Source organism: Marmota flaviventris, chromosome 10 (genome assembly GCF_047511675.1).
Source record: "Marmota flaviventris isolate mMarFla1 chromosome 10, mMarFla1.hap1, whole genome shotgun sequence".
Classification (NCBI taxonomy): Eukaryota; Metazoa; Chordata; class Mammalia; order Rodentia; family Sciuridae; genus Marmota; species Marmota flaviventris.
The window spans coordinates 25031334-25052503 of record NC_092507.1 but is presented as its reverse complement, the minus strand read 5'-3'; the positions used below and the strand labels follow the sequence as shown (position 1 = coordinate 25052503).

General features: G+C 51.4%; 1 protein-coding gene across 1 annotated transcript in view; it reads left to right on the top strand.

Moving 5' to 3' along the window:
* Csmd2 (CUB and Sushi multiple domains 2) overlaps window positions 1-21170 on the top strand; it is a 539902-nt gene that overhangs the window by 302384 nt on the left and 216348 nt on the right. The window contains exons 11-12 of the mRNA XM_027937327.2: window positions 5226-5329; window positions 6078-6190. Coding sequence (XP_027793128.2) covers window positions 5226-5329; window positions 6078-6190 — 217 coding nt within the window. The remainder of the gene's footprint in view (window positions 1-5225; window positions 5330-6077; window positions 6191-21170) is intronic.

The window sequence follows — 21170 nt, the reverse complement described above, 5'->3', positions numbered from 1 at the left end:
ACAATGCCACACTCCCAGAAAGCCAGGGTTCCCCTAGGAAAGAGCGAGTACAGGGAAAAACATTAAGTAAGCAACTACATGTCTGTCAAAGAATCCCACAATGTGAACTGTCTCAAAAGGGAGCCATATTGATGGAAGCAGGGCCCTGCCAGTTCTTGCTTGTTCTCCAACTTGAGGTGGTCCCTGAAGCACCTTTATGAAATCCTGGGGTGCCTGGGAACCCAGTCTGAAAACCATTGCTGTAGAGCAGAAGAGAGCAAACTTTTCTGTAAAAAGCTATATAATAAATATTTTAGGCTTTGAGGACCATATGAGTTCTTTGTTGCAGGGTGTTGTTTTTTCACTCTTTAAAAATGTAAAAAAAAAAAAAAATGTAAACTCTAGGGACCGCGTGAAAACAGGCTGAGAGCCCCATTTGGCCTGAAAGCCACGGTTTCCAGTCCCTGCTCTAGGGGATGGTGAGGCGCTGGGAGTTTGGGGAACAGAGTGAAGGATGGGCCCCAGAGGCAGAGCCCCCGGTTAGAGGCTGTTGTAGAAAAACACTCATGAGACAAAACAGCCTTGGTCCAGGTCCGCGGGGACTCGGCTTCCCAAACAACCACCTGAGCTGTGGGATCCTCAGCAGTCTCACCCAGACCTTGGGCGCAGGACGGCAGGCCTGGAGCCCAGTCCTTTGGCTGGTCTTGGACTGAGCTTAGGAAGGGGGAATGTTCCCCAGGGCCCAGGTGCAGTCCCTCAAGGTCCACTCCATCCCAGAGCAGGTGTTGTGAGGGTCTAGACTCCAGCCCTCCGTCCCCTCCCCAGTGTTCACCACGAATACAGGCTCACGCTCCTCCTAAACCCTCCCTGTTCCTGGACACTGTACCAGCTCCCTCCTGGACCCTCCGCCTCTGCTCCTCCCTTCACACTAAATGACAGCTTCCCATCAACTTGACCCTGACATCCAGCCTGAATGCTCGGCCGCTTAGAATCCAACTGCAGATCACGCAGCCTGTTCTCGCAGCCCCACGTCCCCTGCCTCGGCTGCCCTGCCTGCTCTCTGCTCCCTCTCACGCTGACAGCCTGGCCTGGTCTGAGCCCATGCTCTCCTCCACCCTCCAGGCCCAGTACACCCACCTCCTCTGCACACCCTCTTCCATCCTTCTCTCCTCTGCAGTCCTCGGCACTCACCGTCTGCACCGTGCCCATGGCATTTAGCTTCTGCGCTGAATTGTCAGGCGAGCCAGATAACTTATGGGCAGCAGCTAGCCCACTGTGTGGCACATGGCAGGTGCTCAGCGATTACGTCCTGGACGATGGGTTTGTTTATTCATTTATCCAATGGCTTTAAGTTGGGTGTCTGAGCTGTATACAAATGTGCCTCTTTGATCATGGCTATTCTATTTCTCCTGCCTCAGATGCGCTTTGTGAGCTTGATTGATCTGCATGTTAGTTAATGAGTCATTACAGCATCCTGTCTTTAAACAATGGCCAAAACGGAGGAGAAGGGGAAAAAAAAAAGCTCCACCACGCGGTGCACCAGGGCCGTCCTGAGGCCGCAGTGCTGTGTGCTGCGCGGTGTAATTAACTCCTCCGTTAGGGTCAGTGCTCTGAAATGTGGTTCACATCCATGGCAGTGCTAACCAGTGATGTGAATCATTTTATGGCTCTGGGTTCTGGCCTTCAAAGCAATATTTTCCCATTACAGGCCTAATAATCATGCACTCCTTTTTGGAGATGGCCTGGTGAGCAGTGTCCCCTGCCCAGGGTCTGGCTGGAAGAGGCTGACTGGTGACAGAGCACAGCCTTAGTCCCCGCAGAGCCCAGGCCCCTCCTCCTGCAGAAGCCACCATCTCCTTCTGGCATTTTATGTACAGCAAGTATTTGCTGAGCACTTGCTAGGATCCGGAAAGAGCTTAAGGGAGATTTTGTGGACAAGCATGGTCCCTGCCTTTGGACCTGAGACCTTGCTGGGATACTCTGAGGCAGTGCAGCCAAGTGACAAAGAGGCTGGCCTCTAGCTGCCTGGTGTAAGTCCTACTCTGCCTCTGAGCTGTGTGAGCCTAGGCGAGTTGCCTAAACTCTCTGTGCCTGGGCTTTCCAAATTTGTAAAAGGCAGGTGATCAATGTAGCTATTGTGTTTTTTCCAGGACTGGAGACAAAGTAGCCATTGCTGTTGCTAAGTTTTACATTGAGTTCACAGCTTGGAACAACAGAGTTAGTGTCCGTTCTTACAGTGAAGAAATAAGAAAAGATGATTTGTCTAGGATTAAGGGATTGGCAAACTATATCCTGTGGACCCAATCCAGTTCATCACTTGTTTTGTAAATCAGGTTTTATTGGAACGCAGCCACACCTACTCAAGAACATGTGTATGGCGGTGTTCGTACTATCCCAACAGAGCTGAACAGGGCCAACAGAGAGCCCATGGGAAAGGTTTACTATCTGGTCATTGACAGGAAATGATTGCCCACCTTTACTCTAAATGATAACTGCAGTGAGGATCCCAGAGCCTGGCGATCTGTCCATGCTGGAGGATCAGGAAGGGTTTGGAAAACATCATGCTGTCCAATATTCACTAGGCCCCTGACGTGTGCCTGGCACACAGACACGCAGTAGTGTACAGAGGGCATGTCACCTGTCCCTGCCCTCTGGGAGTCTCTGGTCTAGTGGAAGGGCAGGTGTACAGACAGATCACAGCCCAGTAGGTAAGTCCTGAAACAGAAGAGCAGAAGGTGTTGGCAGGGAGAACCCATCTTGCAGAGGGTGGTCAGAGAGAGCTCACACCAGTCAGAGCTCACCAAGAGAAATTTGCCAGGGGGCAAGAGGGAGAGGGAAGAGACTGAGTAAATCCTGCTCCTGATTAGGCCATCACGGTGGGGATGCCCAGGAGCTCAGGTGGTCACACAGGCCGTGTGATGGGGAGCAGATGCAGAGGTCCCCCACCTTGTGGTAGATAATGAGACTCCAGGAAATGTTCTGCATGATAGGACCATGGGGGGTGGGCTGGGGGGCAGTCGGGGATTCCAGCCCAAGCAGAGGATTCCATGATGAAGCCACTAGCCAACAAAGAACATTCTAGTTGGGAAACTTAAAAGGGCCAAGGAACCTCCCACCCACTATTGATAGTTAAATTCCCTCCCATCCTTATTAACATCGCCTCCTCTGCTGGACCATCGCTACCACCCAGCAATTGCTGGTTTCCAACATCCCTCAGTGCTGCTGCTCCTAAAGAAGAAAGCTCATGTCAGGCCTGGCTTACAACTCTCCATAACTGTCTTTAGGACACAGCCCCAAATCCTTAGCGTGGAAGACAGCTTTCATAATCTGGCTCCTCTTCACTACCCTTAGGTTGCCACCCCCTGCTTCCCTCTCCGTTAAACAACTCCAGGTTCATTACAAGTCTCTAAAGAGCCATACTGCTCCACACCTCTGCGGCCCCCTCTGCCTGGATTGCTTTCCCCTCCATTTGTTGGACTCCTCTGGCTCACCTCCCAAACTCAGCCTGGGCTTCACTTCCTCCAGAGAGCTCCTTGACCTGTTCCCTAGCCAATGGGCTTGCTCCCTCCCCTGTGTCTACCTGTAGACCTGCTCACATACTTAGGTCTCTTCTTAGCCAGAGATTTTCCTCTCTGTGCCCCACATCTATGCCGAGGGCACCAGGTTCATCAATGGGTACAAGATCAGTTTGCTTCTGAGATGCCTGAAGCATCCAGGGGTGAGGCTCTGCTGGCATCCTGGCAGGATAAGGGTGCTGGGCTGTTGAGTTTGGACAGAGGAAACCTGCAGAAGGCCTCAGTCACAAGAAGGAAAAAAATATCCACAGGGATCGTGTAGTCCTTGGGTTGTAGAGTAGAAAGCCAAGCCACCTTGTCCTCCCCATTGGGGGAGGGAAGGTCATTGTCAATTGAAGCCAGTTAGAAATGGACAAAAAGAGACCCAGATTGAACATTAGAAGTGAGTGACTCTGTGCATCCCGTCTTCATGGATGGGCCAGAAATCTGCACATCGGCCCAGATCCCCTCACCCCAGCCCAGCCCTGAAGCCCTGAATGTCCTTAGGCCATGACGTCTTCTCCACCACCGCTCTCCATTGCTCACCTCCGCTGACCCCAAAGCCCAGAACCTTCTTCACCACTTGCCTCACTTCTGCCCAGCAGCCAGCCTGATGATGTCACCTCCCTCCAGAGCAAAGCCACTTTTTTCAGGGGACAGGTATAAGACCTTTGGGACCCAGCTCCAGGCACACTTCTTGCTTTCCGGACCTTCTGGAGTCACTTCCTTGCACTGAAGCCTCAGCTGCGTGGTCCCTGGAGCCAGGTAGCTGGCAGCTGTGCCTGTTGGTAGAGCTGTCATTACACCAAACAGATCATTCCGGAATGTTCCATCTCTGCCACAGCGCAGGCCCTGGGAACTCCTTCTCACAGTGTCCCCTCCCTCTGCCAGCCACACACTTTGGTCTGACAGTCTTTAGCCATCAGAGTTCCCTCAGATGCCGCCTTCCTCTACAGAGGGGTCCAAGAAGTATGGACCCCTTACACCAGGTCCTCTACAGAGTGGCCTCCTCTCCTGCCCAGTGGCAGGTTCCTCTCTGCTCCCCAGTCCCCACCGTAGTCCCCTGTCACCTATACTGTGCTTCTCAGTCTACTTCTTGGACCCCTTTGTCACTCTAGGCAGGGACAGTGTCTTGCTCACTGTGAAAGCTCCGCCCCCTGACCTGGCATATGGCTGGTAAATATTTGTTGAAGACAGGCCTGAGAGAAGTTAAGAGGCAGGAATCTTGTCAAAATCCCCTTCTGAGAACATTTATTTATTCAACAAACAAAAAGGATAGAGAAAAGCAGGCAGAGAAAGACTAGCGGAGGCGTCTCCAGGCCCCTGGGGGCAAGGGAACCGAGATTCCACATGTGGCTTAAAATATTGCCACTGAGCCCCCAGGGATTTCTATGCAGTAGAGCGTGAAGACAGAGTCCAATCCCATCTCAGCCGGCCAGATGTGCCTGGTGCTGCTCTGACAGCCCTGGAATGAGGCAGCTGTGCCATGAACTTCTTCAGACACAGGAGGCCCCAGAGGACATGTGGCCTAGAGAGAAATAGTTCACAGTCCTAAGGGTGGCACAGAAATGGTCCGTATGCCTACAGTGACTGTGGACATCAGGACCCAATGAGGAAAGCTCCTGCTGTCCTCCAGGTTTTGGGAGACTCCCCCGCTACCCCTGCCCCTGCTAACCCTCTGCTCCCCCCTAGGTGATCAAGCTGGCCTTCGAGGAGTTTGATTTGGAGAGGGGCTACGACACCCTGACTGTCGGGGACGGTGGGCAGGATGGGGACCAAAAGACAGTTCTCTACATGTAAGTGAAGTGCTGTGTGTGATCCAGAGGCTGGGACGGCACTGGGACCTTGGCTGAGGGTGGGACTTACCGAGTCCTCCCTGGCTCCCACACCTCGCTGCAGCAGGGACCGTGTCACGCGACCCTGTGGTTGCTTCAGCAGGAATCCTCTGCCTGTCTCTACTCCTGCCAAGCAGGAGGAGCACTGGGCCAGTCCTCACTGGGAATTCACATGGGAAGTGCCCAGAGTCTCTTCGAGGCCAGGGCGAGGCTGGGGTTCCCGCATGGTTGCCTGCTTCTATGCAGACCCCGCGTGCGTCTGCTGCCCAGCAGGGTTTACTCCAGAGCTGGCCCCCCACGGCAGAGCGACCTCCCACGGAGCCAGGGGAAGCATGTTCACAACTATCTGACTCCTGAGATTGGAGGTTCCAGAGAATCGAGATCAGATAGAAGTAGTGACCCCGTTTCCTGAGTGGAGGAAGGCCCCTGTGGTGTGGTGTAGTCAAGGGAGAGGACAGTAGCAGGCTGTCCTATGATTCCACTATGTTGGGCCTTTGATCTCGGGGCCAATGAGTTCTCCTCTGCCACCACTTGTAGACCCACCTGAGAGCTGGGGAATGCTGCCCTTTGGTGCATGTGGCCCAGCTTCAGAGGCAACGGGCCTCAGGGCGGGCCTAGCCCCCTGATCTCGAGATGTTGTCAGTTGGGGAGTCATCTTACTCGGGTGCCATGGTGGGGAGCACCTCTCTGAATCTCTCTCTCCTGACAGCCTGACAGGTACATCGGTCCCAGATCTCATCGTCAGCACCAATCATCAAATGTGGCTCCTCTTTCAGACCGATGGCAGTGGCAGCTCCCTGGGATTCAAGGCTTCATATGAAGGTAACTGTCCTTGGAGAGCCCAATAAACTTCACTGCAGATGCCAGAGACTTGGGGTCTGGATTTACAGTCACAAATCCTGGGTTCAGATCCCAGTTCTGCCCTGTGCAGCTTCATCAGGCATATTATTCAGCCTCTCTGAAATCCAGCCTCCTTTATTTGGGGGCTTCCCACATTCTTTTTTTTTTTTTTTATTTTAGCTATAGATGGACACAGTATCTTTTTATTTTATTTATTTATCTTTATATGATGCAGGTTTCAAACCCAGGATCTCACACATGCTAGGCAAGTGCTCTACTGCTGAGCCCCAGCCCTAGCTCCTTCCCACATTCTTTTGAGGACTGTCTGAGATAATTAACTTAAAATGTTGAGCCCAAGTGCCAGATTCACATAAAAATCCCATGCCCAATTTATACCTGGCTCATGTGGACTTTTTTAAAGACCCCATAATCTATCTGAGCCTCTCTTATTTTTAAAATCTTTACATGGGGACATTATCTTCCCAAGCCACCCGATTTGGATATCATGGTGCTGAGTGAGTGACTCTAGCATAGAGCTAAGGATAGACATCACCATTGTTGGTAGCCTGAGGAGGATGCAGGCAAGGGTCTTCATCCAAACAAATTTCATACAAACTCTGGGGCCCAAGTGCTATCCCACCATCGCCCCTCCATGAGCTTCCAGACCTCCTGTTGGCCAATGTCTGCTAATGTCCATCCCCCCAAAAAAGGGAGAAGACATTTCACCAGTAGTTGTTAAGCCCCTGTTAGGTACCAGCCACTAGACCATCCCTAGGGCAACAGATGTGCCAGATGTAGGCTTGGCCTTGAGTCCTCTGCTGTAGCAGTGAGACTGAGGAAACAAATGAATGTAAAAGCAAGATGGCGGCCCAGACAGCCAGTGGGAGCACAGGGCAGGGATCATCCACCCTTCACCAAGGAAGTGAGCCCTAAGTCCTCAAAACAACTTTGTGTTTGCTAAAGAGACAGAAGGCAGGGAACAGGGGCAAGGAGGCGTGGCTTAGTGTGTCTTACACACCAGCTCCTCCAAAGGTTCTTCCTGTACCAGGGGCTGTATTGTTCCCAAGCTGGGTACACTAGGTGCTGGGGCTTCCCCAACCAAACCAGGGAGCTTAGAGCAACAAATGTATTCTAGCATGATCTGGAGGCTGGAGGTTGGTTCCAGGTGCCAGCAGAACGTGCTTCCTCTGAGGCTCTGGGGAGTGTCCCTCCTTGCCTCTTACTGGCTTTGGCTGGTGGCTGACAGTCCTTGGCATCCCTTGGGTTACAGCCGTGTCTCTCCAATCTCTACCTTTTTCATCACATTTTTAGGTGTCTTTCCTCCACTTCTTATAATGACACTAGCATATTGAATGAAGGGCCACCCTACTCCACCATGACCTTGTCTTAACTTGATTATATCTAAAAGACTATTCTCAAATAAGATCCTACCGACAGGGACCAGGATTTAGAACTTTAACGTCACTTTTTGGGAGATACAAATCAATTGGTAAGAGGCTAGCCCATATTTCCTATGCTAACACTGTCATCCTACTGTGTCCCCCAGGGGAAGATGATGGCTGCAATGTTCCAAGAATAGGGAGCCACGTGTCTAGGTGAAGCAGAGCAGCAGGCAGAGGACACAATGGGTCACAAAGTGCAAATCCTGGTTCTGTCCCTTTCCACTCTATGGCAGGTCCTGGAACGTTTCTGAGCTGTTTTCTCATCTGTAAAATGGAGATAACAATACAACCTAGGTCACAGGGATATCTGCAGAGTTTGTTAGATCAAAGCTGTGAAAATCAAAATGTTGGAAACTGCAAAGCTATATAGGTAGTTAAATGAATGAGCTGTTCAGATACATAGTTATACACAAGTTGCTGTATGGTCATGGAAAGAGCCCCCAGTGGGAAATCAGAAGAGATTGATTCAGGTCCTGTGTCATTACTCAGTATTTTGAAAATGGGAACAGATTTGGATGCAAAGTTTCTAAGTCCCCCCCACCCCCCGTTTCTGCAATTCCATGGATGCTTATCAGCGCATGCTCCCAAACATGGGAGGGATAACCCTGTGTCATCTACATGCCCTGGATCTGCCCAGTGGTTTAAATAAAACACAAATAGTTCGAGCTTAAAAGAGATGACAGTATCAGTTGCTTGAGATTGCAAAAAGGTCTGGGTTTCAAGCCACATGCAGTGCCATATACCTGTCATCCCAGCTATTCAGGAGGCTGAGGCAGGAGGATCACAATTTCAAGGCCAGTCTTAGCAATTTAGCAGAGAGACCCTATGTAAAATAGAATTTGCATGGTTAAGGATGTAGCTACATCAGTAGAATACGACGAAGCAGGAGCAGTGTTTAAAATCAGCTGCTAGAGCTTTTCCCGAGGAGTCAGTTGTTCTTTATTCTTCCCTGATCAGGGATCAAAGAGTCAGCATGGGATGGCTAAGGAGAGGATTTCCGCCAATCCCTGTGAGAAATGTCTGGGACCCCTGAATGTTTGTGGAGGAAAAGGTAGACCTGGGAGAATGGAGAGCTGGGCCCAGATACTGAAGGGCTGTCACACGAGAAAGAGGCATTCGATCTGTTTGGTGTGCCTTCTCTGGAAGACAAAAGAGACTTTGCTTGGGAGCCTACCAGGTGCCGGAAGCTTCATGTTCATCTTTTCAGGGTCCTCAGTCAATGTCATATGGCAGAACCTTGGGGCAGCCCCAGGGACCACCCAGATGGAGTAGGAGATGCCAGGGGGAGGGCCTATCTCTGTTTTCTCTCCCTTCTTCTCTTTCTCTCCCTGTAAGCCTTCGTTAAAGAGAAAATTCATTCTACACATGGTTTGAAAAGCAATGTCTTGCTGACAGCTCTCCCAGGGCTGCTGTTGTGTAGATGAGGCATCTGAGACTCAGAGGGGTGCAGTAACCCACCTGAGGTCACACAGGAGTCTGGCAAGTGGCAGAGCTGGGAATCCAGCACATGTCTCAACCTCAAAGCCCATGTTTTTATCCCCTATTCTGAGAGCCTCCCAAAGTTACAAAACTTAATTCCTTAGAAAAATCTTCATAGAAGCCAAAGTTTTGCCCCAATCAAATGCTCCGTGTATCATGAGCTGGGGTTTCATTTCACTAGAGGAGGGAATTTTTGTTAATTAGTTCATTTGTCCACTTCGCTCTCGGCCAGTATTGATTAAACACCTGTCACGTGACCAGTACTATGCTGGGTGCTACGTTAACAGTGAGTCCCAGACATGGTCTAAAAAGGTACATGGTGTGAATGCTGGTCACAGACGAGGCATCAGCAAGACTTCTTCTTGGACCCATGACAAATGAGGAAGGATAGCCTGGGAGTTTAGAGGCCTGACTCAGCCTTATGGATGTGTCAGGTCCTGGGAACAGAGGCAGCAGGTTCAGGGAGGATCAAACACACTCTGGAAATGGATCAATCTGGTGAATCCCAGCATGGTCCCAGCTGGGTGACCCAGGGAAAGCCACGTGGTGTCTCTGAGCCTCAGTTTTCCCATTCATAAAACAGAGATAATCATGCCAGCCTAGGAGTGATCTGAGGTCACAGAGAGCTCCCAGCACACTGCCTGTCCCCAAGATGGCACCTTCCTCCTGAAAGCCACCAAAGTTCCTCTCTATCTAAACCTTCCAGGCTCCTTGTCCTCCAGGCCTGGATCTGCACCCAGGTGGCCCCAATGGCTCCGACAGGCCCTGGTTCAGATCACTGCCTCACACTGGCAGTCCCCACAGGCTGGCTGGGAAATGAGCTGGCTTACAGTGGCGAGTGCAAGGTGTGGGGACAGATGTGGCAGGAAGCCAGATCACAGAAGCCCTCTAGTCTTCAAAAAGCATTTGAACTTTGTCCAGTGGGGCAAACCTGGGAAGGGCGAATCCCCTTTCCCTTCTTACCCCCTCCACCCTGGATTTTGACATGAGGGGCGAAGCCCATCCGTCACACATCTTCATGGTGAGGAGAACCTTCTGCTGTCCAAGGTGGTGGGTGAGTCCTTCCACCTCTCACTCCTCCGCCACCTCTGGCCGGTCCTGCATGCTTGCTGCCTGGCTTCCCACTGCCTTCTCTGCCTTCAGTCCTCTCATTCTGGCACCTTCTGCAGTCTACCCATCTACTCCCAAGCTTCCACCTCCACCTGCACCCGCGTGACCTGCACATCCGTTCCCCACCCGCATGTCTGTCTACCCTTGCACGAGTCTGTGCACATCTAACATCAGCCAATCTGTACTCGTCCGCCAGGGCTGCCAGCACAAAATGCCACCCTGGGTGGTTTAAACGATAGCCATTATATTTCCTCGCAGTTCTGCAGGCTAGAAGCTAAGATCACGGTTCCGGCCACTTTGGTTTCTGGTGAGGGCTTTCTTCCAGCTCTCAGATGGCCACCTCCTCGCTGTGTCCTCACACAGCCTTTCCTGGGAAAAACACATGAGTTCCTGGTGTTCTTCTTATAAAAACATAAATCTTATCAAATCAGGGCCCTGACCTTATGAACTCATCCAACCCCAATTACTTCCGTAGAGGTCCCATCTCCAAATACGAAGCTCGCCATCTCCCACCCCCACTCCCATGACCTCAGCACGTGTGCCCCACCCTGCACCCCATCAGCAAGCCACGTCTCACCTGCTTTCTTCTCCCTCCCCCACTCCTAACCCCTCTCCCAGATTCATCAGCTCCCCTGTGGGAGATCATCCCACACTCCTGTTAGTCGTTGTGGTTAAGCTTGTCCCTTGTCACCTCTCACTTTGATAATGGCACAGCCCTCCTACTCAGCAGCCCCTCCCCACCCATCTGCCACTTGGCACACAGTGATCTTCCCGGAATCGAAGCCTGGCACAGTTCTTTGCCACTTAAAAGAAAGAAACATGAGACTTTAATGACAATTTCTCATTGACTTCAGGGTGAAGCACAAAAACTTTTCATGTGGCATCCCAAGTTCTCTGCAATCATAATTCCAAACCAATTTCAAATTCCAGCTCCTCAGATTCCATTCAAAGCAAAGATCACAGTTGATTAATCTCTCCAGTCCTACAGGGCCGGGCCGGGGCCTGGCACAGAACATGTGCTCAGAGGAGCTTTGCAGAGTTAAACTGCAATGACGTCTTACAAGGGCACAATCAGCAGCCTCCTCCCACCCTCGCAGCCTCCCTTCAGTCCCCTTTATCACCTCTGGGTGCTCAGGTGCCAAGAGTGCATGCATTCCCTACATCCCCATTGGCTTGGGAATTGGACAAACCCAGTTTACAACCAGGCTCTCCCATGGAGCCCCACGGGTCAGTCTCTCCTCATCCACAAGCCAGAGTTTCCTGGGCGGTGAAGAGGGACTGGCAACTGGTAAACCCACTCGGGTCTCCTGAGGGCTCTATTATGAAGCACCAAGCATGGCGCCTGGCATGTAGGAAATGCTGGGTTGTAAGCTCAGTCCCTTCCCCAGGCCTGCAGCTCTTTTGACTGACACCATTGCCCAAAACTTCAGTATTACTTCTTCCCCCATCCTGGCCCTTCATTGATCCCAGGTTCTAGGGAATTCCATTGAACCTGATTGACATCTGGATGGAAGGGTAGCCAGGATGCAGATGTCCCGCAGGGTGACGTGAGGTATTTGAGAGCAGGGACCTCCTACCTCTATCACTTCTGCCCCTCTCCCCAGGCATAGCTGGGCCCATCATCATCAATGCCCCCCTCTCCCCAATTCAAGCAAAGAAATGAGACCTTGGGCTGGGCAGGGGCCTCTGCAGCATCACCTCTCTCCCCCCATTGAAAGCACGAGCCCCAGTGGGAAAACTGGGGCACTGACTTCCCAGAAATTCTTCCAGCTCCGCTTGTCACAATCCTAGGTCAGGGTGGAGGAGGAGACTCAGGATCTATCAATATCTGAACATTCTGAGCCCAGACACTCAGTCTCCCTCTGGGGGCGGCCAGCTGTGAGCAATGCATTCATAGTTGCAATTGCTTTGCTTCCCAGTAGAACAAGAAATATTTAAGAAGCAGGCAATTAGCACTTACCAGAAACATTATAAAATTACACACAACTTGCTAACAAGTTTTCACATCAATCTGGAAGTCTCCTGGCTTCCTGGCTGGAGCCTGGAATCTGGCAGCCAGAGGCTCAGTCTGAGAGGCTGGTTAGGGGGAGGCAGGAGCAGGGACCCTGCCCCTGGAGCAGAGAAGAGCAAGGCAGTAGAGATAATGCAGAAAGGGACTCAGATTAGAAACCAGATCATCCATCTGTTGATTCAACATTTTTTAAGACTTGGGGGAGGAGGTGTTGCAGACACTGTCCAGGACACGGAGGATCTGAGGACAAGACCAGCTCTGCCTTCACCTAATGCATGGTCTGTTTTCACCAGCATGGAGAAAGTTCTAGAAGGGGAACTAGAGGGGCATGCCTAACCTCGCTCATGGGCATCAGGGAAGTCTCACTGGAGGAGATGATGTCAGACACTGAGACTTAAACCTGAAGAATAAAAAGGAGGTTTTTAGACATCTCAGAGAAAAGGGACATGTTGGCTCAGACAGCTGACATGTGGATAGCATGGAGTTTAAAATCTCCATAGGAATAAATTTTGAGAGCAAGTAGGGTGGAGAGAGCCAAGATTGCCTTCTGCCATCAGTGCCCCTGTCCCCTTCTTTAGAACATACCTCTGTCTGTGGGTGCAGATGAGCCTCCTCAGAGAGGTGGAGATGGAGGCCATTCTGGAAGGAGGCCCAGGGCAGCAGAACAGCACCACAGACTCCACTCCCTTTTGGCCACTGCCCCTCCTCCTGCCAGATGTCAAGGACATGGCCATTTTCAGCCTTTCCTCTGGTTTAGGGCTCCTCTATTCGTTGTCTGGTCCCTATAAGTCAGGAGGCCAGAATATTCCAGCTCCAGCCAAGAATGACCCCTGGCATGTTCCTAAGACACTCACTGAGTCTGCATGATACCTTTAAGCATTTTCCAGTCAGTGGGAACAAAGGTTCAGCTCGAGAGAAGCAGCAGCTGCCTCCTCAGAGGATCCAGTCTGTTCTGGCCCCTGGGGGCTGGGCTGGAGAGCAGCAGAGGAGGCTGCAGCCTCACAGTTTGGCAGGAGGTAATTTGTCAGGGAGATATACGCTAAATGTATGGGCTTTTAACAATGGAAGCTCTGGTTTGGAGCTAAAGCAGACAGCTTGGAGGCAATGTCCTTCATGTCCCTATTTACCACTGTTTCCCAACCTCCTTCAGCCAGGGAGAGACATAAGACAGAGTTGTGGAGGAAGAAGATGGGAAGGAAAGAACGTCACCCATTTCATCCATCCACATCTCTGTCCCATTCGCGAGAATCATGTGCAGAGAGATGTACGGCTTTTCACCTCCTGGTTCCTTTCCCAGCATCAAAAGTAGAAAATCAGGGTGGGATGAGACGACAAAGAAATGCAAGAGATTGACGCATGTCCAGGGTGTGGTCCTGATACCAATTTGTCCTGGTCAATTGCTCGGATGTTGTGCTAATTGAACTTTGGGTCCTGAGCACTTAGTATGCATAAAGCACTGGGCTTGGTTCTGGAGGTGGACCCCTGGCTTTGAGGAGCAAAGGCCCCACCCACTCATCACTCATTCAGCCCAGCCCTTCTCAGTCTCCACAGAGTATCTCCCTGGCCTCGTCTCTCTTCACCATCCTTTGAACTTCCTGCCACAGTGAACTTGACTTCTCCAGACCCCACACTCTCATTTTCCATTTCCCTTTCCTGTTTCTTGCCCTCCATCCTTTCCCCCTCACCCTCCCTCTGGCACTAACTGGGTGTCCCCTCTGTGCCCTGCAGTCCACCAGAAGCTGGGAGACAGACATTTCAGAAACACAGTCTGGATCCTCGAGAAACTTCACCATTGAATAGTGAGAAATGCATGTCCAAAAGGACAGCACCATGGCTCTGGCAGAAACCTCCTAGGGGATCAGAGCAGGACAGGAAGACCCCTGAGGCTGCCTGCGAGATTCTAGGGAGGACCTGGGTCCGATGCACTGGCACTGACACCAAAAGATGACTCTTTACCTGACAGATGAGCACAAGATGTTCTTTTCAGGAAGAGCAGATAGCAGGTGCCCAGTTTTAGCCCTGAGCAAGCCCATGGGTCTCTGTCAACCAGGGTGACAATAATAACGATGAGGAAACGCCCTCTAGTTACTGGCTGTGCATGGTGTGCTGGACATTTTGGCAAATCTTCTCATACAAATAAGCTCATTCCATGCTCACAATGACCCTGGAAGGTGGTGTTACTATCGCCATTTCCATTATAGAGATGGCAAAACTAAGGCTTAGAGAGGATAAGTAATATCCCCAGGACTATTATTTCATGTTGGATCCTGGACTTTGTGACTGCGGGGTCCTTGTTCATCACCGTTGCCCAATTTCACCTCCCTCCAGATCACTGAATTTCAGGTCATGGTCTCAAGACCCAGGATGGTTGAAAATGAGACTGGGGGCGGGGCAAGGTTTGCTCAGGAGTTAGGGTTTTAAACTGTGGGTTTTAAGAAACCATGAGAAGATCAATGAGGAGGGAACAATGCAATCGTACTTTTGTTTCTGAGTTATCTTGTGCTGCTCTGTTAAGTGTGGATAAGAGAGGAGGGGTGAGGTTCCACCAGGTTGCTGCTGTCACCCAGGTGGGCAGTTGTGGGCTGTGTCCAGGCAGAGGACGAGATGGAGTGCAGAGGGTGCCCTGATGTGAAGGGAGGACGAGCCAAGGCGAGGGAGGGGAGGGGAGAATGGAATCTGGGCAGACCGCACCCAGAAAGCCTCACCTCTGCTCCCAGCCAGAGACCAGAGCTTCTAATATCCTCCAGGCTGCGTGGTCAGGTCTGCACCTCGTCCTTCCCTCATCATCACAGTGGAATCCTGTCCACACCCACCTGACCCTGAGTCCTCCAGGCACAGGAACCTGGAGAACAGACAGCTCTCTATCTTGGTGCTTCGTGTGCCATTTGGCAGTTCCCATACAATCAATGTTCGCTGGACGGACTCACGCATTCAACAGAACAGTCTCTGTGTTCCAGGCAACATGCTGGGTACAGCGTGATCCAGAGCACGTGATCGATGCCTGCAATCCTAGGGCTTTCCTTGAGAGCATGGGGAGACAAGAAACAAGGAGCCCCCCTGGGAGTGGGGGGGTCCACAGTAGAGGGTCATCGTGTCTTGGCTGCCCACTGAGATGGTAATGCAAGGAAGGCAGATGTTTGCCCTTTATTTCCCACTGCGGTAGCCCCAAAATCTGGAACAGTAACCAATAAATACTTGTTGAATGAGGAGAGGACTAGTTGGTTACAAGGGAGCAAATAAGAGCTATGAAGGGAAAGAATGGGGTGCCGAGAGAAAAGAAAATGGGTAGTTATCTCAGATGCATGGTCAAGAAGTAAATCAGAGGTGACAGTTTCAGTAAGGTCTGCTGGTGTGAAGAGTTGGCCACACCAGAGGAGGAGAGGAAGCTCCAGCCGAGGGGACTGTGAAGACACGAAGGGACACATGAAGTCCCACTGTCTGGAGAGACAGCTGAGGCAGCCCTGGCTTGGACTCCCGTCTCCCCCTATGGCTGGAGCACATCAGACAGCAGTGGATTTATAGAGACACGGTGCAGTTCTCCTGTTCAGACGTTGCCATAAAGGAGGATTCCAATTTAGTATTAGAAATTGAAAAACTGGGAGAAGACTGCGAGGTTGATCATAGATGATAGAATAAAATAGCCGAGGAGAAAGCAAGTCTACTACGCCTTGTCTTGAATCCTAGAAGCCCTGGTCTCATGCTTCCCTGCTTGCTTTTGGTACCAAAAGCAGAGAGAGAGAGAGAGAAACGGTACTTATAAACTAGAATTATATTAAACCAGAAAGCAGGAAATTGCATGAGTGATTTTTTTTCCAAGCCAAAGTTCCACTTAGCTATTTATAATTCTGGGTCCTGACATCAGCTTAGTTAGCACCTGGCCAGGAGAGCCAAGGCCTAGGTTCCTTCAGGCAGAGCAGCAGGACTCAGGGGGTCCTCTGCAGGAGGGCAGGGACTTGGTTCCTGTGTTCCCACAGGAGTTGGTGTTGGGCTCAGAGGGAAGAACAGGCCAGGACAAGGGTGTGGGAGGAACAGGAGCCAAGCTCCAGCCACCTCCACCTTCCTGAAGGACCTCCCCAGCTCTCACCCCACCTGCTCTGTCCTTCCCCTCCCTCCCTACAGGTCCGGGTCCTCTACTGAACACACCCTCCTGGACCCAGACCTCTGTGATTTCCCTTGAGGGCATCATTACAGGGTAGCCCTCTCTGGCCAGCAGTCGTTTCCCACCCCCAGTGAACTTTGTCTCTGGGAGGTGGCCTACGAACTCCCTCTCCACCGCCCTTCCACCTGTGTGACCCTCTCCCTGGACCTTTGCTGCCTCAGCTCAGCATCTCCTCCATCATCCCAGCTGCCCCTGGTCTTGCCCTCTCCACTCCAAGTCTTGACCTCACCTTGTCCCCTGGGTCTGGACCTTCTCGCTTCCTTTCTCCTTCCATTCTGGCGGCCACTAGAGCTCGTCATCAGCCCCTCTGAACCCCAAGCTCACAGTCCTGCTCTGGGGCCTTGTGTCCCCTGGCCCTTTCACTTGTCCCTCCCCCTCCCCCTTCCTCATGCTTTCCATGAGTGATGAGTGACATTCCTCCTTGGCCTCCTGCTCTGATCACTTCCTTCTTCAGCCTCAAGTCCTCGTCTGTGACTCAGCCATGCACTCACAGTGGCCTCAAGTCTGTGTGAGCCCAGTCACTGCAGGCTCCTTGGGACAAGGACAAGGGGTAGAGCCCTACCAGCTGATGCTTATACAAGAGAGCCATCCCTCACCCCTGGTGGGCACCACAGGTGCATGGCCGACCACCCAGCCTCAGTTTCCTCTTTTCTGAGTGTTGGCTTCAGCCATTCTTGTGAACATCAAGTCCTTGCCCCCCTGACTGCTACCCCACCTTTACCCAAGACCCAGCCTCCTGCCCCACTTAGCATAGAGCCTGTGTCACACAGGATTTCCTTCAACCTGCCACCCTGCACCAAAACCCATTGCCACCACTGCTTCCTTGCTCGTTCCTGTCAGCAGGGAAGGAGAGTCCCTCCTGGTCTCAGGGCCACCCTCCAGCATGCCCAGGGTCCCCTGCCTCCTGCTTTCCCTGGGGTCTCATGCCACCATTTCCCATCTGTCCCCCTTACCTTCAACTAACCATTCCACCTCAATCCCCTCCCTCCCCCTGGCTCCCTCCCTCTCTGCCCACCCCTTCCTCTCCCTCCTCCTCTCCCCTCCCCCTCCCTCTCCCTCTTCTCTCCTCCTCTCCCTCCTCCCTCCTCCCTTGTTCTTCTCTAGCATTGAAATCTAGTCAAGTTCCTCCCATCTTAAAAATATTTGTAACCACCCCCCAAGGACATAACCCTCTTGCGCTGCTACCCTCTTTTCCTTCACTGTCAAGAAATTCTTCCTTTGAAGGTCTTCTCTCCCCGTTTCATCCTCCTCTTCTCCCATCTGGCCTTGTCCCGTTGTGACCCTTGGTCCACTCCTCCCAGCACCAGCAGTGACCCCCTCCTGCTGACCTACTTTCTGGGCCTCCCTAAAGTTCCCTGCAGCCTGATCCTATCCATCTCCTACTCAGAGACCTCCTTCTCTGAGCTTCGTGACCCCTCCCCCAGGACTAGGCCTCCTATGCTGCTGTTCCCTGCAGCCTGGGCACCTCTGTTCTGTCCTGGGCACCTCTCCCCACCCTCTGTGGGTGGGCTTATCCTCATGGCTACTCTCCCACCAGAATCTCAAATTCTACCTTTCTAGACCAGACTTCTTTGTGTGTGTGTGTTTATGTGTATGAAATACCTTTTATTTACTTTTTATGTTTTATTTCTTCTTTTTAGTTACACAAGACAGTAGAATGTATTTTGACATATCATACATACATGGAGTGTAACTTCCCATTGTTGTCACATGATGTGGACTTACACTGGTCATGTCTTCATATATGAACATAAGAAAGTTATGTCTGATTCGTTCTACTATCCTTCTCATTCCTAACCCCCCTTTTTCCCCCCCCATTCTCCCCTTTCCAATTCAGTGAACCTTCACTCCTCCCCTGGCCCCCACCTATTGTGAGTCAGCATCCTCATATCAGAGAGAACATTCGGCCTTTGGTTTTCTGGGATTGGCTTATTTCACTTAGCATGATAGCCTCCAGTTCCATCCATTTACCAGCAAATGCCATAATTTCATTCTTCTTTATGGCTGAGTAATATTCCATTGTGTATATATATATCACATTTCCTTTATCCATTCATCTATTGAAGGGTGCCTAGGTTGGTCCTGTAGTTAGCTATTGTGAACTGAGCTGCTATAGATATTGATGTGGCCGCATCTAGACCAGACTTTGCCCCTCAACTTAAGACCCATGTAGCTACTTTCTACTAGATAATTCCACTTGGAGATTCCACCTGTACCACACAACTTGGCATGCCTCTGCATTCACACCAGCAGCTCATCCTGCATTCTCACCTTAGTGCCAGTACAGCCCAGTGCCCTGGCCAGGCCCTCAGCCCAGCACACTCCTGCTCCTCCTTGGTCCCTATCCTCACCCTCAGTATGGCCTATGGCTGTGTCCTGCTTTAAATGTCCCAAATCTTCCTGCCTTTCTCCAGATCCTCTGCCCATGCCCAGACTAGGATGCCATCAACACATCTGCCAGACTACCATGAGCCTCCCAGTAGCATGAAGCCTCCACAAAGGCTGGGCTTGCATCTGCCTTGGTCTCTGCTGCACCCCCAGTGTCCAGCACAGTGGCTTAGACTAAACAGACAGTCTGATGTTTGTGGAGTGATTGAATGTTCTCTCTTCCTCTCCCCACTGCCCCAGACAATGGTCAGAGTGACCTTTTTCACATACAAAATATCAAATGCTAAATAGAATGAAATCCCTTATTGATGCACACTGCCTACCATGTGAAGTCCAGTCTCCTTAGCAGATAGCGGGGGCCAGGGGGGCATTCATGAGCTGGCCCTGCCCACGGGTGCCTTTGCCAGCTCACCTCTCATCACCCTGCTGAAAGCACTTGAACTTGCAGTGGCACAGGATTAGGGGCCCTGGAGCATGCACCATTCCTAGTTCTTTGGCCTCAGATAATTACATGATGCCTCTGCATCTCAGTTCCCTCACCTTTAAAATGGGAAAATAGTGCCCAGCCCTCAGGGTAACTGTAAGGCTGAAGTAAGTCAATGTACGTAAAGTCTTCACAGCAGCTGCTGACAAACAATCAGTTCTAGAGTTACTCGCTATATAACTAAAAGTTAGTTCTGATCCTAACTCTTAGGTGGCTGCTCTCACTGCTGTGCTGCAGTCTTACAGTCTGACCTCTGGGATTTGGCCTGGGCTCCTCCCTTTACCTAAAGGGCCCTCCCCCCACCCTTCTCACCTGCTATTCCTGTCACCTTGTTGGCCCTTCATAGCCTCAGGCCTCAGCTCAGACGTGGCCTCCTCCAAGTCCCTAACCCATGGCTGGGACTCGGGTCACATGAGGCGCTCACCTTGAGCACAAAAATTAAGGGCGAGGGAAAAAAGCTCAGTAACTAAGATTAATAATAATAATATATTTTAAAATCAAGATCAATGCAAAATATTTATGATGGAACTTTAAATAAAGAGAGTCTCCAACAGACAGAGGCAGGTCTAGGATAAAGGTGAGTGAGCCAAGTGCAAGGTCAGATTCAGTCCTTGTTTCTTCATTGGGTGGGTTGGATTTATGTGCATTTGTTGTGATTTTCTAAGGAAAAAATCAATTGCTTTGAGACTTAGTGTCTTGATTACTGAGTCCTTGGGACCCCTAAAGCTTTGTGAGCCTCACTCCCTGAACCTTCTTTTCAGCGTGGCCCTTCAAATTGGAGTCAGCTGCTTCTCCTGGATGCTCCCATAGCACCTTCCCCCTGGGTCCTAAATCCCCATCTCCTTGTCCGTTCAAGCATTGGTGATGGATCTCCAGGGCTGGTCACAGGGGCTGGCACACAGTAGGTCCTTATAGTACACCCAAGATTGCATTAATGGGAAGAGAAATTAGGTGCATGTGTCTGTGCCCAGACAGTGGTGGAGGGGGCTGGGCAGACTCCTTCCTCCTGCTATGGATGCCTGTCCTCTTGTCCCCATCACAGTCTCAGACTAGCTACAGAGCAGAGGGACATGGACACATGTACCCAGTGTATGTTTTCTACAGTATGCTGGGAGCTCACTAGGAAACCTTAAATCTGGATCCCACCCCCCCATCAGCAGCACCCAGCTCTGTCTTCAGATGCCAGGAAACTTTCACCAGATCTCAAAGGTCTATGGGTACAGTCCTGGCATCCCTGGAGCTTAAATTCCAGGGAGCATGTTTAGAGACATCTGGAAGAAGGATGGCCCCGCAGCTTGCCTCTCCAGGTCAACTTGTAACAGGTGTCCCTACTTCATATCCTCCCTATGCCGGGAGCTCTGGGACCTGGAACAAAGGGGCCACCTTCCCTGGGCTTCCTTCAGCAAATCCCCTCCCCCATCCCTGTGCCTGCACAAAGCTAACTTCAGATCAGGGCTCAGTCAGGACTTCAGCAGAGGTGTGGAAAGTGGGGCCAAGAGAGGCCAGATGAGGGGTGGGTGGGCCGGCTTGGACTTGAGATTCCTTGGGCCTGGCACATGGTCATGCAGACTCCCTTCTCTAGGACCCTTGATGTTTGACTCAGCTCACACATGCGTGTATGCACCCCAGACCCCCCCACACACACACATGCTCACAGAGTCCCATAGAATGCTTTGTCCTGATCCTCTCAGCCCAGGGCTGGAGGTCCTGGTGTTTGATGTAACACGAATATGACAGTCAAGAGCCTGCCCATCTATGGCAGAGTCCAGGACTAGCAGGAGCAACCCTGATCAGCCCACAGAAACCTCATAGCTATGGCAAGAAAACTTTAACAGAATCATCTTGTCAGGGTCACACACAGTGATTTCCACAACTGGCTTCTGATGGCT